General features: G+C 45.5%; 1 protein-coding gene across 2 annotated transcripts in view; it reads right to left on the bottom strand.

The window, feature by feature from the left end:
- The window catches only part of dcun1d1 (DCN1, defective in cullin neddylation 1, domain containing 1 (S. cerevisiae)), a 49511-nt gene that overhangs the window by 15707 nt on the left and 15606 nt on the right, over positions 1 to 18198 (bottom strand). Inside the window, exon 1 of one of the 2 annotated variants that reach the window (XM_085438466.1) lies at positions 1620 to 1646. The exons of the other annotated variant lie outside the window; for it this stretch is intronic. Coding sequence (XP_085294592.1) covers positions 1620 to 1631 — 12 coding nt within the window. The 5' untranslated portion in view covers positions 1632 to 1646. Of the gene's footprint in view, positions 1 to 1619; positions 1647 to 18198 lie in introns of those variants that run through there. 2 annotated transcript variants of the gene reach the window in all.

An 18198-nucleotide genomic window follows, 5' to 3' on the forward strand; every position in this document is an offset into this window, starting at 1 on the left:
TCTAGATCAGGGGTGTCAAACTTCAGTCCTTGAGGTCCAGTGTGCTGAAACAGCTGATTAACAATAGTAGGTCATTAGCAAGACTATAGAACTAGACTGCATGCTGAGGTGGCAACCCCTAACCCTGCTCGAGTAAATGTAAGTGTTTGGAGAATTGTACTTCAAAAAGTACTTTTATTGCACCAGTACAGTAATATATGCCTGTTTACACACAATTTTATTATGTGAATGTTATTTATTTGAACTGTCATACACAGGATGTAACAAGTGATCAGAACATGGTATATTATTTAATCTTTAAAAAAATGTTTGGGGCGTTCCTATGTACCACTAGAGGGAGCCCACGTACCACCAGTGGTACACGTATCACACTTTGGCTGTGTCCCAATTAAGAGACTGAACGCTTGAAGTACGCGCACTACGCGTACGGTGCGTACTAGAAGTGCGGAAGTGAAAGGCTTGTGAAATGGGCAGTGTTGGGAAGGTTACTTTTAAAATGTATTCCATTACAGAATACATGCCCCAAAATGTATTCTGTAACGTATTCCGTTACGTTACTCAATGACAGTAACGTATTCTGAATACTTTGGAATACTTAATATATTATCATGCTTTTTACAACTACATGAATGTACTATTGCTGTGTGATTCATTACTATTACTGAAGGTCCGCGACTCCGAACTGTAGTAAAGGGACCTCTGACTAATGCTGGGCTTACACTGTGCGATATTTGGCCCATTTTGAGCCGATTTTTGAGTCGTGCGACCGTTTTGGCGATCGGCCCGATTTTGGCCTTCATCGTGCGTCGTGCATCGTGTAGTATACGTGGGGTAACGAGAAGAGATTAACACCTCACGACGAGCTCCCGATCATCAATCGCTTGGTCGTGAGGATTTCAAACAGGTTTGAAATCCTCACGACCGTCGTGAGGGTGTCACCGAGTTTGTCACACTGCGCACGCGCAAACACAAATGTCAGCGAAAAAGACGGCGCAGCATGGCAGTGCAGCGTGTGATCTGGACACAAGCGATGGAGGCACAACTTGTAGAACTTTGGAAAGCTCATCCGAGCCTTTTCGATGTGGCCTCACAAAATTATCACGACCACAACAACCTTGAAAATAGTTGGATCTACACTGCTGCTCAATCACAGCTGGCTGATCAGTGTTTTTCATTAGCAATTTAGCAAAGTTGATGGTGGTGGTGGCGTGTCTGTGTGAGTGAAAGACAGAGAGGGAGAGCGAGCGACAGAATTTCTGTCATAACCTTCATTTTATGGACGCACAGTGTGAGCACTCAGGTCGCATCAGAGCATCGGGTCGTATAGTGTGAGACCCTGCATCGTGACCTATGAACTTCTAACCCCTGCGAGTCAATCGTACAGTTTGAGCAGGAGCTGAATCGCGCGACTGAAAAAATCGCACAGTGTAAGCCCAGCATAATACGGCGGGGTCCCTGTCGGCTCGTAGCCGAAAAATAGCTTTAATAGCTTTGTTGTGTGGGTCAACTCTGCTTGCCAGAGACAAAGAGAGGCATTGAAAGACTGCTCCAACGGAACTTATTGTTTTCGGAGGAAAACACGAACACGGTGTACAGTCGACTCTTAATAGCTTACTTACAACTGGGCTCATCAGGCTCTCTTCTTGGCTGCAGTGGTTATTATTATATTTACATGCTTCCAGCTCCCGTTTTTGCCATTGAGTGAATGTGAGTGCGAATGGTTGTCTGTCCCTGTGCGTTGGCCCTATGACAGACTGACGACCTGTCCAGGGTGTACCCCGCCTCTCGCCCTATGACAGCTGGGATAGGCTCCAGCTGCAGCTCCAGGCTCCAGCAAGTTACAAGTACGGATTTTGAGGGTCAAAATCCGTACTTGTAACTTGCAGGTTTTTTTTTTTTCTAAGTCCACACACAAATCTTTTTTACGCACACACAAATCTTTTTTACACATACAAAATATTTATGACCACATTTTGAGCCCATAGAAATCGACAGCGCATTTGAAGCACACTTCGAATTGGGACAGCCGTCGTCGCGTGGCGGTGACGTAACCGCACTTAAAATGCGTACTTCAAGCGTGCTGTCTCTTAATTGGGACACAGCCTTTGAGAACTTAAAAGTGTTGAAATGAACTCCAAATACAGGGAAACTATTCCATTTAAATCTACGTCAGATTCTGGTTTTTTTTTATGCTGCATTGTAGATATGTAACAACTTGTGTTGTTTTTTAGTTTTTAAGTGTTTATATTTGTCCACACTCTACCAGGAGAACTTCAAGACATGTTGAGGAGCTAATTTAGCCATTTAAATCAGCTGTGTTGGATCAAGGACACATCTAAAACCTGCAGGACACCGGCTCTCGAGGCCTGGAGTTCCCTACCCCTGCCCTAAACAGTTAATGCAATATGATTGTTAAACCCCTTCAATTAAAGCTTTTACTTATTTCTTTTGCAATGAAAGTCTGTACTTCAGTCAGCTTACGAGCAGACAGTTTATATGAAAGCTGACATAATCACGCCCCATATAAGATAATGAGAGATCAACTCATTCAAATTAGGTCACCAGGAAACATCCCGGTGCTCTTAGGTCACCAGGAAACATCCTGATAGAAAGTCCACTTATAAAAGCGTTCACTGGAAGCTTATTTCCATAGCGTTCCATTGTAGTCCTTTTATTTATAAATTTACACAGGAACATTAGTGTTAGAGAGTTATCTCTGGGATGCTGGGATGATAGCTCCCTCAGGACTTAAACTCCGGTCAGAGAGTGGGGCACAGAGAGTGATGTCCGGATATACTTTAATGGAAGTTAATAGCAGCTCAACAGTACAGCAGTAGGCATACTTAACGAATGTGGGAGGGGTGGACAGACGTGTGGTTCTGAATAACAAGAAACAAGGAGAAACAATTTTCACATATAAATATAACACTCGTCACTTCCCAACATCATGCCAATATAATGATCTGTAACCCAAATAATCAGCTGAATGCTCTGACATAAGAAAGTCCCACAATCCCATTTAAACAGGCAGGAAACAAGAATATCTATATATCTCAGACAACAGAAAAGACCTAATGCCCCCAAATTAGGAAAGGTCAGCAATTACATGGTCTTCAGTGCCCTCTTGTGGCTAAATAACACAACCGCGGTACACAGATCCAACCCGCAACAAATGCTACGGTGGTAAGTCACATGCCTCTACCACTCTCGATAAATCTCCTAGCATAAACCCCCTGTAATCAATGTCAAAGTACAACCCGTGCTATAAGTGGAAATAGACTCGTAGAACTGGAGGGATTTTGACTCACATTTGCACAGGAACGCACACGGCTGGAGATCGCTATTCCCCCACACTCATGGAGAAAAAACATGGCTAGTGCTCCTCGGACTCGTGATACGGCAGGAGCGTCGTAAAAGCATGTGACGTCATCACCGCAGCAAACAGTAAGAACAAAGTGGAACTTATCGGCAGAAATTAACACTGCACTTATAGCGATGCGATTGAAATATAAGGAGACTTTCGGACACAGCCGCCCCCAAATTTAAGTGATAAATTTGCTCTTCAACCGAAAGTCTAAGCATCATTGGGTTTACAGGCCTCATCATCCTCCCAGGCTGAGAGTCTGACTAATCTGGCAACTGGTCGAAGATATGTCTGTCCCTTGATTGTCACCTCAGCCGCTCTCACCCGACCGTCTGGCCCTGGACAGGCCTTGACCACCTTTCCGATGGGCCACTGCGCTCGCGGTAGTTGTGAGTCAACCACCATAACCACTTGTCCCATGGTCAAGTTGTCAGTTTCCCCCTGCCATCTTTGTCTCCTCTGAAGATCCGGCAGATGGTGACGCAGGAAGTTGGACCAAAAATGGTCCGCCAGAATCTGACTATGGCGCCATCGCCGTCTTCCCAGCATCTCACTCGAAGCATAAATCACCTGGGGGAGTGATGCATCTCGTCGCCCCATTAGCAATAAGTTGGGTGTGACTGGATCCGGATCCGCTACATCCGAAGAGACATACCCAAGAGGCTTTGCATTAATGATCCCTTCCACTTCGATCAGCAGTTTGCAAAACTGCCTCTGTCACCGTATGGCCTCCCAACACCACTTGAAGAGCTGTCTTCACAGACCTTATCTCCCGTTCCCAAGTACCTCCAAAATGGGGGGAACCTGGTGGATTGAACCGGAACTCAATCCTCTGCTCCGCCAGCTGCTCTTTAATGGGGGCTTCAAGAGCTGAGAAACTAGACCGCAGTTCGGTCTCTCCTCCCCTGAAGTTGGTACCACAGTCAGATAGGATCTCATATGGCTTGCCCCGGCGTGCAATAAACCGACGCAGAGCCATGAGAAAGGCATCGGTATCTATGCTGTCCAACAGGTCAAGATGCACACAGCTCGTAGTCATGCATTTGAATATGATACCCCAGCGCTTTTCAGTGCGCCGTCCCACTTTGATGTTGTAAGGGCCAAAGCAGTCGACCCCAGTGGACCAAAAGGGTGGTTTGTATAGGCGCAGCCTCGCGGGGGGTAGATCTGCCATCCGAGGAATATCAGGACTGGCTCGCCACCTTCGACACTCACCACAGCTGTGCTGGTGCCGCTTGATTGCCTCCCTACCTCGGAGAATCCAATATTTCCTCCTCATCTCCTCGAACACTCGTTCTGGCCCAGGGTGCAACAGCTGCTCATCGTATTGCCTGATCAGTAGTTTAGTCACCGGATGCTGCGGATCAAGGACTATGGGGTGCATGGCATCCAAGTCCAGACCTGCTCTTCTGAGTCTTCCCCCAACTCTTATCAGTCCAATAGCCGGATCATACTCTGGAGCAAGTGTTAGCAGGCGACTCTGCTTAAGAATTGCCTTACCAGCAACCAGGGTCTGTAATTCCTCGGGGAAGCTATCATTTTGAGCTTGTTTCAGGAGATGCAGCTCAGCAGCTGATACATCTGTAGCAGTCATGACATGGTTTTCGTGATCAGCAGCCGCCCCATGAAGGATCCGATGGGTAGCCTTAACCGCTTCACTCCATTTGCCAAAATTGGAAATTGGCACCATTTGCTGTGGACTGCATGTGGTGGTGGTTCCACAGAATGCTGTTCCTCTCAGCTCCCCATCGTCTTCTTGACCTTCACCTTCATGGAGAGTTGGCCAGGTATCAGGGTTCGTTAAAAGGAAAGGTGGGCCCTGAGTCCAACGGTTTGGTTGACCCAGCTCGAGAAGGCTTTTCCCTCGCGTGAGGTCATCAGCCGGATTGTCCTTGGTGTTGACATACCTCCAACTTGACACCTCGGTAAGATCTTGTATTTCGGCAATCCTGGTACCAACAAAGACCTTATAGCGGCATGAATCAGATTGGATCCAGGTCAAAACGGTTGTTGAGTCGCTCCATAGGGTAATGTCACTGGGTTGAAATGCCAGCTCGGTCTCCAGTACTCTAGCCAGTTGGGCTCCGGCAAGAGCTGCACATAACTCCAAACGTGGCATAGAAATCTGTTTCCGGGGGCTTACTCTTGACCTCGCCATCATGAATGCCACGTGGACGTCGCCTTGGGAGTCCTGTGTTCGCAGATAGGCTACTGCTCCATAGGCTCTTTCGGAGGCATCACAAAATATGTGAGCCCCTCTATCCGGTCTCCCGACGTCGGCTCTTGGTGAGACATAGCATCTTGGTAGTTCCACCTGTGGCAAGTTCACTAGTTCCTTCTCCCACTGTGTCCATCTGTCTAGTAAGGCCGTAGGATGGATTTGTTCATCCCATCCAACTCCTGCCTTCCAAAGATCCTGAATTAGAACCTTTGCTCGAGTTGAGAAGGGTATGAGGAAGCCCAGAGGATCATATTGTGATGCCATCACCCGGTAAACATTTCTCAGTGTGGGCAGAGAGTACTCCACAGGTCGATGCCTGTATCCAAGGCGGTCAGTGAGACAGTTCCAACGAAGGCCCAGAGCTGGTTCTTCTGGGTCTTGGCTGTGCTGGGAGAGCCAAAGCTCTGTGCTGGCTGCTTTGGCTTCCATTGGTAGGTGTTCCACCACCGATGGAACATTACTGGCCCATTGCCTAATCTCGAATCCCCCTTTGGCGAGTAACTCTCGCATCCGATCTATGAGTGTCTTAGCCTCCTCTGCAGATTGGAGACTATGCAAACAGTTATCGACGTAGAAGGCCCTCTCCACCGTGTCCAAGATATCTTCATTACCCTGGCTGTTGTCCCTGACATGTCTTTGGAGGGCATAGGTGGCAGAACAAGGACTGCACGTTGTACCAAAAGGCAGAACCTGCCACTCGTACACACTTGGCTCCTCATCCTTCCTCATAGACCTCCATAGGAAGCGGAGCAGAGGTTTGTCCTCAGGCAGCAACCGAATTTGGTGGAACATTGCCTTGATGTCACCACTTATGGCCACAGTATGCTCCCTGAAGCGGAGGAGGACCCCAAGCAGTGAAGGTCCCAGAATTGGACCTGGAAGCAACTGGCTGTTGAGGCCGAGCCCGTTGTACTGGTATGAGCAGTTGAATACAAGTCTAGCCTTGTTGTTGTGGTGAACTACATGGTGGGGTAGATACCATGACTCGCCCGAACAATCCACCTTCTCGGGGGATAGTTTCTCAACATAGCCTACCACCTCCAGTTTATGCACTTCCTGACAATAGGTTTCAGCCTGCCCTGGGTCTCTCGCTATCCGACGTTCAGTACTCCGTAGCTGTGGTAGCAAGGCCAGTCTGGGTGCCCAGAGGCGAGGACTGTCTTTGCGACGGAGGAGGGGCGTTGCATATCTTGTCACTCCCTCCACCTGCACTCTGGTTGTGCGCTGCTCAAGAGCTTCAAGTGCTTTCTGATCTTCCTTAGAACGTGTCGCGGTCTTCACATTTGTGTATGGGAGTACATCTGTCTTCCACAATCGTTCTACATGTTGAAGGAGATCATTGTTTGGGGACCCAGTAAAGAGACACTGTTGCTCTTCCACAGCGAACTGGGTTAAATTAGCTGGACCCTGCAGAGCCCACCCAAGGCGGGTACAGACTGCCAATGGACCCCCAGGAGGGCCAGACCGTACAGGCTTCGTTGGGACAAGCAGATGAGGGAAGTCTGAGCCAATAAGGACTAAAGGCTGCACCCTGTCGACAGGGGAAAGTCGGAGTCCCTGCAGGTGTGCATATTTTTGCATGAGTGCCTTAACCGGATAACTGTGCTCGGAGAGGCCCAGTTTGTCAGCAGTGAAGGCATGATGGATGTGGTATCTCACCTTAGGATCATGGGCAGGGGAAATCTCAAAGGAGACCGAGGCCCCTTGCAGGTGAATCACATCCTGACGAACAGTTCTTAATGGAAGTGTCTCGGCTTCCTTCCCTAGATTGAGGTGCTGCACGGCTGGTGGTAGGATGATGGATCGTTCAGAACCGTCATCTAGTACAGCAAAGGTCTCCAATGAATACCCAGCATTGTACAGATACACCTTCACAACCTTTAGCAGGACCTTATGCGGACGGTTTGGGTGATCAATGTAGATGGTGGACGTATCTGGGGCAGTGCCAACCATCAGGACTTTCCTAGGCTCCTGTTGGCAAACCTCATGCAGCACTGTAAGATGTTGCTGTTTGCACACTTTACAGGGTGCCTTCAGGGTGCACACATCAGGTGCATGATTCCGTCCACAACGCCAACAACCTTTATCTTTGATCCACTCTGCAATTTGGGTGGTGGACAGTGTCTTAAATTTGGGGCAAAGATTAAGGTAGTGCTCACGGGTGTCACAGTATGGACAGTAAGGTTTTGGCTTAATCTTCCCTCTAATGAGAGGTGTCCGATGACCTGGTTCCAGATGAGCTCCATCCCCCTTCCTGTTGTCTGTGTTGTAATACACAGTGGAAGGATATCTTTGGCTTTTCCTGCCTTTCTGACCTTGTTTGGTCTGGTCCTGAAACATGTCGGCTGCCCTACTAGATATGCGCTTGGCCTGCGACTTCACTTGGAGCCAGGCTGAAAAATCTGGCAGGGTATATGTCTTGTCAGTTCCAGTTCTCAGTATCCCACGACTGAGGCTGTACTCAACAAACCCATCTCTGTAGCTTGCTGGGAGCTTACTCAGTAACTTATCGACATGAGAGCCACATCGCAGTTCGTAGCCGTTTTCACCTTCCAGTGATCGAAGCATACCTACTAAAGCTTGCACATCCAGAGCAAAATTGTCAAAGGCTTCTGGGTCCCCCACCCGGACTTGGGGAGAGTTCAGGATAGATCCAAGCTCACTCTGTACGAGCTGACGAGGTTGACCATATTTGTCTTGGAGAGCCTGGAGTGCTGTAGTATATGGCAGGGGATCATGCATATATGCTTGTGCTAGTTTGTGAGCACTTGGTAGTTTTAACTGCTCCAGAAGGATTTGATATTTGAACTGCTCTGTGAGATGAGTATGGCTACCAAGCAGACTGTCCAGAGCCATCTTAAGAAGCGCGAAATCACTTTCCTTACCACTGGCGAAAGAAGGTAGTGCTGGCTTGGGGATCCCATACGAGCTGGCAATTAGCAGTTCCATCAAGTTGTTGCCATTGCTGGCAGTAGGTGGCAACTGTATCTCGGACTGTAAAGACGGCGCCGTGGGCCCACAGCCAGCTGGTCCGACTTTATCCCGCAGGCGGGACGGTAAATCAGGAAGCGGTAGAAACTGACTGGGTGTTGAGTATGGCACTGGAGGAAGCCATCCCTGGTGTTTCACCTTTCCAGGAGGCTGTGATTGTCGGTTAGGAATATTAGAGCTGTCCTCTGCTGCAGGTCGGAGAGTCTGAGTCGAGTAGGTAATAGAGGGGTGATTTCCGCCTGGCTGCTGACCATACTGATGACCAGCTGAGGGAGTGTCCATAGCAGGACTGATATGTTGCGTTGGACACTCATGGAGAGGTTCAGATACTGGCTCCAGGACAGACGAGGAGCTGGTGGGATGTAAGGGCTGCGAATCTGGTACTGATGCATCCACTGGCAAGATGGAAGGTGGGAAAGCATTCGCATAGCTGGTCATATTACGTTGCTGTCCGTTATGTGCTGGGTGCTCTGACAGATTCACTTGGGAGTTTACACCACTGCTGCAAGCCTGCAGGCCCGAGTCATACTCACAGTTATTTAAAGGTCTAGGTGCTGGCAGCCCATCTTCTTGATCACGAAGAAAAGCAGCAATGAGGGAAGCTCTCTTTAGCTCCATCTCCTTCTCTTTGAGTCGACGCTGCGTTGATAGACGTCTGGTAATAGATTCTCTGGTGTTGTGAGCAGTACGTGCCTCTTCGTCTAATTGACGTCTTTGCCTTTCTTGCTGCATGTATAGTTCTTCCTTCTTACTGAGGGCTTCCCGGGCCTGAGCATCCAATGTTAAACACTGTTCCTCAGCTAGACTCTCTTCCATCATCTGCCGCTGCAATTCTGCTAGCTCCATGCCCTTCATCTTCTCTTCCAACATCGCTGTCTGCAAATCAGTTAGCCCTGCGATGATAGAGCCTCCCGAAGGTGAGTGACCACTAGCCTGGGATCTAGGTTTACTGCATTGAGAACCTGAGGCATGTGATCGTGAAGCGGTCGAGCGCTGCCTGGCAGAGCGCTGATCTATAGCCATCCCTGCCTCTGCACCTGCTGTTGGTTTATCGGTGGATGTACCTGATTTGGGTTGATATTCAACTTCATAATCATCAAAGTAAGCCGGGAGATGTCTCTCTCGCTGAGTTTTCCGTCGCACGAATATGTCAGGGATATCCTGGTGCTTAAACTCCATGTCGTCCTCAGAGTAGCTATCTATCCGGCTCGAAGGACCACTTGTTAGAGAGTTATCTCTGGGATGCTGGGATGATAGCTCCCTCAGGACTTAAACTCCGGTCAGAGAGTGGGGCACAGAGAGTGATGTCCGGATATACTTTAATGGAAGTTAATAGCAGCTCAACAGTACAGCAGTAGGCATACTTAACGAATGTGGGAGGGGTGGACAGACGTGTGGTTCTGAATAACAAGAAACAAGGAGAAACAATTTTCACATATAAATATAACACTCGTCACTTCCCAACATCATGCCAATATAATGATCTGTAACCCAAATAATCAGCTGAATGCTCTGACATAAGAAAGTCCCACAATCCCATTTAAACAGGCAGGAAACAAGAATATCTATATATCTCAGACAACAGAAAAGACCTAATGCCCCCAAATTAGGAAAGGTCAGCAATTACATGGTCTTCAGTGCCCTCTTGTGGCTAAATAACACAACCGCGGTACACAGATCCAACCCGCAACAAATGCTACGGTGGTAAGTCACATGCCTCTACCACTCTCGATAAATCTCCTAGCATAAACCCCCTGTAATCAATGTCAAAGTACAACCCGTGCTATAAGTGGAAATAGACTCGTAGAACTGGAGGGATTTTGACTCACATTTGCACAGGAACGCACACGGCTGGAGATCGCTATTCCCCCACACTCATGGAGAAAAAACATGGCTAGTGCTCCTCGGACTCGTGATACGGCAGGAGCGTCGTAAAAGCATGTGACGTCATCACCGCAGCAAACAGTAAGAACAAAGTGGAACTTATCGGCAGAAATTAACACTGCACTTATAGCGATGCGATTGAAATATAAGGAGACTTTCGGACAATTAGAGATGCAAATATGAGAGATTTTCTCACTTTGTTAACAAAAGAAGTCTGTATGGAGGAAAACACGTCAGTAATAATCTACTCTGGCATCAAATGTATTGGTGTCACCGGAGACAGGAGGGATAACGTCAGCACACATAAAGAGTACAGAAGCAACACATAACAGCAAAAACAAGAATAGGAGCAATTTGTCATTGTATCTTTAGGCACTAGCAGCCTGTCACAAAAACACATGTTTCCATTTCTTTAATTGAATGTAGAACAAAATGTCAAAGATAACACAGTCTGACAGACACAAAATGTTTGCACCAACAAGATGATTTCCAAAATCCTTTAGTTGAAAAGAAGGCGTGTCTCAGCATCCTGTGGAAATGGGCCAAGTGAATGGTATCTGAAAGTCACGTCTTTGAGAACAAATCCAGCAAAGGCATGGCACAGAACGTGAGAGATGCATCTGACCCTTCAGCTGATGATTATTCCCGTCATCAGAAATGGTCTCAGTGGAAGAGTGACTGTCAACCAGCTTACAGAAGGCAAACAGGGAGAAAAGGCTGAGATGTGCCAAACTACACAAGAACTGGACTGAAGATCTCATGGATTTGAATCCAAATTTGAAATTTTTGGCTCAAATCATTGTCAGTATGTATGGATGAGACCAGGAGAGAGGCACAACAGTGAGTGTCTACAAACACGGTGGAGGCTCTGTCACGGTTTGGGGTTGTCTGGAGAAGTGGTGTTGGGCGTATTGTCACAATTTATAGAATTTTGAACTCAGAAAACAGCAAATCTGTGAAGAATTGAACTTTGCTGTGATGTAGAGAAAAATCCCACTAGCAGAACTGATTACAGCCACAGAAACAGCAGTTTGAAAAAATAACGTCACAGACGTGGAAGAAGAAACTGTGGACAAAAGTTTCGGCCTCTCTCAGCAATGCAAAGCCCTCAGCATCCAACATCACCACAGAGGAAGGGAAGTCACTTACCCTCGTCTAAACCATAGAGACGATTGTGAGAAAATTTTGTCACTCTCAGCAACAAAAATACTTATGAGCCCCTGAAACAAGACCCAGGAACTCGTGTTCTACTGGCTTGAGGAAATGCTACTGACAGGCTATACTCAGGGGAAGCTACGCCAAGTCTGTACGGTTTACCGAAGATACATAAACAGGGTGCGCCTTTAAGACCGATTGTCTGTATGATCAACTTGATCAACTAAAACATCTCAAAGTTAACCCGCTGGTAGGCAGCTCTGAACATCACATCCAGAACACCTTGGATATTGTTGAGAAGGTGTGAGATGGTCTCGTACAATGTTACATCTTTCTTCACTTGTATTCCAGTCACTGAAGCAGTGGAGGTAGTTCATAAGAGATTAAAGGATGACCCCAACCTCAGCAACAGGACCACTCACCCACCACGTGTGTTTGCTTTTGGAACTGTGTCTTAATTCCACCTACTTCACATACAAGAGTCAGTACTCAGGCAGAACACGAAAAAAAGTAATTTGTATGCCAAAAAGTAAGTTTTTCTACTTTATTTCAATTTCTAATAACATTATCTGCTTTTCAGTTAAACTCATCAAACTTAAATTATGTTATTTGTATGTCTATGGGGATATATTCTGTGTAGGTCTTTAGTGCTAATGTTTTAGCCGTTGGCTGTAATGTTAGCTAGTTCATGGCTATAGGAGTCTGGGTCAGTTGTAACAGCAACAGTCTGGGTTAGTTGTAACAATAATGCAGATTCAAGGTTCAAGGTTCTTTATTTGTCACATGCATAGTTATACAAGTATAACACACAGTGAAATGTAGCCTGACACGCTCCTCGACATGTGCAAAAAAATTGGGGGGGGGGGGGGGGGGGGGGTGTAGAGGAAAAACATTGTATATATATGTATGTATGTATGTATGTATATATATATATATATATATATATATATACAGTTGTGGTCAAAAGTTTACATACACTTGTAAAGAATATAATATAATGGCTCTACCGAGTGTCCCGTTATTTCTAAAACTCTGATTTTTCTCTGATAGAGTGATTGGAACAGATACTTCTTTGTCACAAAAAACATTCATGAAGTTTGGTTCTTTAATGACTTTATTATGGGTTAACAGAAAAAAGTGATCACATTTGCTGGGTCAAAAATATACATACAGCAACATGAATTAGCAATTTTGGTGACTTACAAAGTTGTCAGTGAACTGAGCTTCATAGCATGGCCTCTTAACTTCTTGTGAGTGATTATGAGTGACTACAGCTGCTGACTTCTCTTAGGCCAGTTAAATAGGGCTCATTGGATACAAACGCCCACAAACGCTACAATGGGAAAGTCAAAGGAGCTTAGCATGGATCTGAAAAAGCGAATTATTAACTTGAACAAGTCAGGAAAGTCACTTGGGGCCATTTCAAAGCAGCTGCATGTCCCAAGAGCAACAGTGCAAACAATTGTTTGTAAGTATAAAGTGCATGGCACTGTTTCGTCACTGCCAAGATCAGGAAGAAAACGCAAGCTATCACCTGCTGCTGAGAGAAAATTGGTCAGGAGGGTGAAGAGTCAACCAAGAATCACCAAAAAGCAGATCTGCCAAGAATTAGAAGCTGCTGGAACACAGGTGTTATTGTCCACAGTCATACGTGTTTTGCATCTCCATGGACTGAGAGGCTGCCGTGCAAGAAGGAAGCCCTAGTTCCAAAAGCGGCACCTTAAGGTTCGACTGAAGTTTGCTGCTGATCACATGGACAAAGATAAGACCTTCTGGAGGAAAGTTCTGTGATCAGACGAAACAAAAATCGAGCTTTTTGGCCACAATGCCCAGCGATATGTTTGGAGGAGAAAAGGTGAGGCCTTTAACCCCAAGAACACCATGCCTACAATCAAGCATGGTGGTGGGAGTATTATGCTGTGGGGCTGTTTTGCTGCCAATGGAACTGGTGCTTTACAGAGAGTAAATGGGACAATGAAGAAGGAGGATTACCTTCACATTCTTCAACATAACCTAAAATCATCAGCACGAAGGTTGGGTCTTGGGCACAGTTGGGTGTTCCAACAGGACAATGATCCCAAACACACATCAAAAGTGGTAAAGGAATGGCTAAGTCAGGCTAGAATAAGGGTTTTAGAATGGCCTTCCCAAAGTCCTGACTTAAACCCCATTGAAAACATGTGGACAATGCTGAAGAAACAAGTCCATGTCAGAAAGCCATCAAATTTAACTGAACTGCACTAATTCTGTCAAGAGGAGTGGTCAAAGATTCAACCAGAAGCTTGTGGATGGCTACCAAAAGCGCCTAATTGAAGTGAAAATGGCTAAGGGACATGTAACCAAATATTAGCACTGCTGTATGTATATTTTTGACCCAGCAGATGTGATCACTTTTTTCTGTTAACCCATAATAAAGTCATAAAAGAACCAAACTTCATGAATGTTTTTTGTGACAAAGAAGTATCTGTTCCAATCACTCTATCAGAGAAAAATCAGAGTTCGGGACACTCGGTAGAGCCATTATATTATATTCTTTACAAGTGTATGTAAACTTTTGACCACAACTGTATATATATATATATATATATATATATATATATATATATATAGTATATACATTGGGTGAATGTGCAGTAGTAGCAGCAAGCAGGTGAATTCTGTACATTAATATGAATAGACATCTGACTATTTTACAGGATAGACAATATAAACATATTTAAAATTAAAGGAATTGAAATGTACATTGTGCCTTGGTTTAGAGTGTCTGGAAGAGAGTCCTGTCTCAGTCAATTATAGATGATGTGAGAGGGCGGGTGTGTGTGTTTAGGGCACGGATGGCTTGGGGATAGAAGCTCCTCTTGAGTCTCTCTGTCCTTGCCCGGAAGATGCGGAACCTTCTACCAGATTGCAGAAGTTGGAACAGTTTGTTGCCAGGATGGGACAGGTCCTTCAGTATCTGCGCTGCTCTAGTCCGGCATTTCCTGGTGTAGGTGTCCTGAAGCGGGGGGAGAGCAATCCTGCAGCAGCGTTCTGCTGTACGGATTACTCTCTGGAGAGCTTTTTGGTCCTTCACACAGCTGTTCCCAAACCACGATGTCATGTTCTGTGTGAGGATGCTCTCCATAGCGATAGATGTTACAACTTACCACACTATTACTTTAACTTATATTAAACAAGTTGGGGCAACGACATCAGCAGAGAGAGGTTCACTGGTCGCATTTGTATATGTGGTTAATGCCATTGGCAACACAATTCCTCCACTGTTTGTGTTCCCACACATACATTATGCAGACCACTGTGTCAGAGATGGACCAGTAGGAAGTACTGGTAGTGGAAATAAATCAGGATGGGTGCAAGAAACAGATTTCCTCATCTTTCTGAAGCACTCTGCAAACCACACCAAGGTAAGCCATGATAAAAAGTAATGGAATTGCGATGCTGGTGAACAACTACATTTGTTCAGCTTCATTGTTATGTTCAAAATTGGTGCAAGAGTTGTAGGTTATAATGCCCACTGAGCCAAAGAGGCCAAACTCAAGGAAGACCAACCAAAATTAAGGAAATATTCAGTTGCAGAAAATTCCATAACTTGAATATGTTCAAAAGCTAGATTTCTGCATTCTGTCACACACACACACACACACACACACACACACACACACACACACACACACACACACACACACACACACAGAGCTACATAAATGGCTCTAAGTGCATTCATGTGTTGAATAAACAAAGATTCCATGTTAATGTTTTGTTAGTACCCTTATTTCATTGTGTTACATTTTACCCCAGGATATGTTACAACTAACCCAGACTATGGGGTTAATTGTAACATTTCACTCTTTGTGTTTGAGACCATACCATGCAATGGGTAATTGTGCTGCAGAGAAAATAGCTGCACTATTTAATAGCCGAGACATGTAAATGCTTTGCATTACATTTTGATTCCACTGCCTTAAAAGAGCTCCAATTTACAGACAGAAATGTCAAAAATGTTACAACTATCCCCGGTCTCCCCTACTCGTGTTTTGTGTGCCGGTATGTGTAAGCTAGTCAGTTATACAGGAAGAGGCTGGAGTTGATTGTTAGTCTGCCATTTGCATGCAAACCCACTGCATATGGAGCTCATAAACGACTTCATAAAGTCACAACAGTTGGACTTTCTATTTCTGACGGAAACATGGCTCCAACCCGGTGAGTCTGTAGCGTTTTCGGAACTGGTCCCTCCCAATTTCTCATTCTTCAGCCTCCCTCGGTCCTCTGGCAGGGGGGGAGGCCTAGCCACTGTGTTCAATCCTCGATTTCATTGCCATCAAATATTACAGCATGACTCATTTTCTAGTTTTGAACTCCAGCTGTTTGAGTTACACCTTAATCCTGCTGCGCCTCTGCTGTGTGCCCTTATATATCGCCCTCCCAAGTTTAATAAGGATTTTATCAAAGAGTTTTCTGATTTTATGGCTGGAATCGCTCTTAAATACGACAGCTTTTTGATCCTTGGCGATTTTAATATTCATGTCTGTTGTGATTCGAAACTTTTGGTCAAGGACTTTTTAAATATTATTGATTCCTTTAACTTGACCCAGTGGGTTTCTGGTCCCACGCACGAAAAAGGTCACACACTGGACTTGGTGCTTTCCCACGGGTTGGAAGTGTGCATCACGGATATATCCGAATTACGCATTTCCGATCATCTTCCTGTGTTGTTCACTCTAACACTGCGCTGCTCGATGGACAAGTCGAACGCCCCACTGCGCAAAAAGCGAGCGCTTAATGTACTAACAGCACCTGCCTTTTCTGCTGCCTTTATGGACTCTGGAATATTGAACTCCAATTGTAAAAATGTTGAGGACCTTTCGGCTATTCTTCATTCTACTTGCACTTATATCTTGGACTCTATTGCACCATTCAGAACTGTGCGCGCTAAGAATTCATCAGAACCGTGGTTGAACGATTACACCCGCTCCCTCAGACGCGACTACAGACGCGCTGAAAGGAGATGGAAAAAGGACAGATTGTATGTTTCCTTACAGATTTTAAGGACTCGTCTCTCTGCTTATCAAGAAGCTGTAAAAACTGCAAAAACACAATTTGTCTCAAACTTAGTATCAGCAAACGGTCATAGGCCTCAGGTACTTTTTAACATTCTTAATCGCTTTTTTAGTTTATGTGATAATCCTGGAGTTACTTCTTCACCAAGTATGTGCGATGATTTTTTAGCATTTTTCAATAACAAGATCTTATCGATTAGGGCCCTTGTTTCGTTGTCTGTTGTCTCAGCTCAAAGCCCTCCACCTGTGTGTTCAGCTGTCTTAGAGCAGTTTGATCCCGTCTCCCTTAAGGACCTGACCGCGATAGTTAGTGGCCTAAGATCATCACACTGCCCCTCTGATTCTCTTCCCCCGAGTCTGCTCAAAAACACTTTTAATATTGTTGGCCCTTTTATTCTGAAATTGATTAATACGTCCCTTACTACAGGCTGCGTCCCACTATGCTTCAAACAAGCTGTAGTTCAGCCTCTTCTTGAAAAACAAAACCTGGACCCAACTGTTCTGTCTAATTACAGGCCCATCTCAAAGCTTCCTTTTCTATCTAAAGTTTTGGAGAAAGTGGTCTATCTACAGTTGCAGGCACACCTCGATTCTAATATGATCTCAGAAAAATTTCAATCTGGTTTTAAATCATTACATAGCACTGAGACAGCTCTTTTAAGGATTTTTAACGATATTCTCTTAACTATGGATTCTGGCAGCCCTGCTGCCCTTTTACTGTTGGACTTGTCAGCAGCTTTTGACACGGTTGACCACGACATCCTGTTATCACGGCTAGAATCGCATGCTGGCCTAAAAGGATCTGCCCTTCAGTGGTTTCGCTCCTACTTGACAGAAAGGTTCTTTTATGTCAATATGGGCCCCCACAACTCCAAATTAGCTCCTCTTAAATACGGCGTTCCTCAAGGCTCTATTTTGGGTCCCGCCCTCTTCGCACTCTATTTGCTGCCATTGGGCTCCATCTTCTCGCGGTACAGCATTTCATTTCATTGCTTTGCGGATGATCTACAGATTTATCTACCTTTAAAATCAGGATCAGATCAACCGCAGCTCTTATTACGCTGCCTTGACGACGTTAAACAGTGGTTATCATTAAATTTTTTACAGCTAAACGAAAACAAAACTGAGGTTGTCATTTTTGGCAATTTCAATCATATCGACAGCACGTTGGGTACCCTCTCCTCGTATTGTAAAACACATGTAAAAAAACCTCGGAGTTTACATTGATGGTTCTTTTAAATTGAATAAGCAGGTGAGTGCAGTAGTTCAGTCCTGTTTTTTTCAGCTAAGACAGCTAGCCAGGATAAAGTCATACCTTCCGGCTGACGTCTTCGAGCGTATCATCCACCTTTTTCTTACTTGCAGATTGGACTACTGCAATTCATTGTATTATGGCCTACATCATGCCACCATCCATCGCCTTCAGATGGTTCAAAATGCTGCTGCTCGCCTGCTAACCGGTACCAAACGGAGAGAGCATATAACCCCAATTTTAGCCTCTTTACACTGGCTCCCTGTCCCCTACA

Source organism: Copadichromis virginalis, linkage group LG18, assembly GCF_057382275.1.
Source record: "Copadichromis virginalis isolate Kocher_CV1m ecotype Utaka linkage group LG18, C_Virginalis_male_GT1.1, whole genome shotgun sequence".
In the NCBI taxonomy this organism is placed as follows: Eukaryota; Metazoa; Chordata; class Actinopteri; order Cichliformes; family Cichlidae; genus Copadichromis; species Copadichromis virginalis.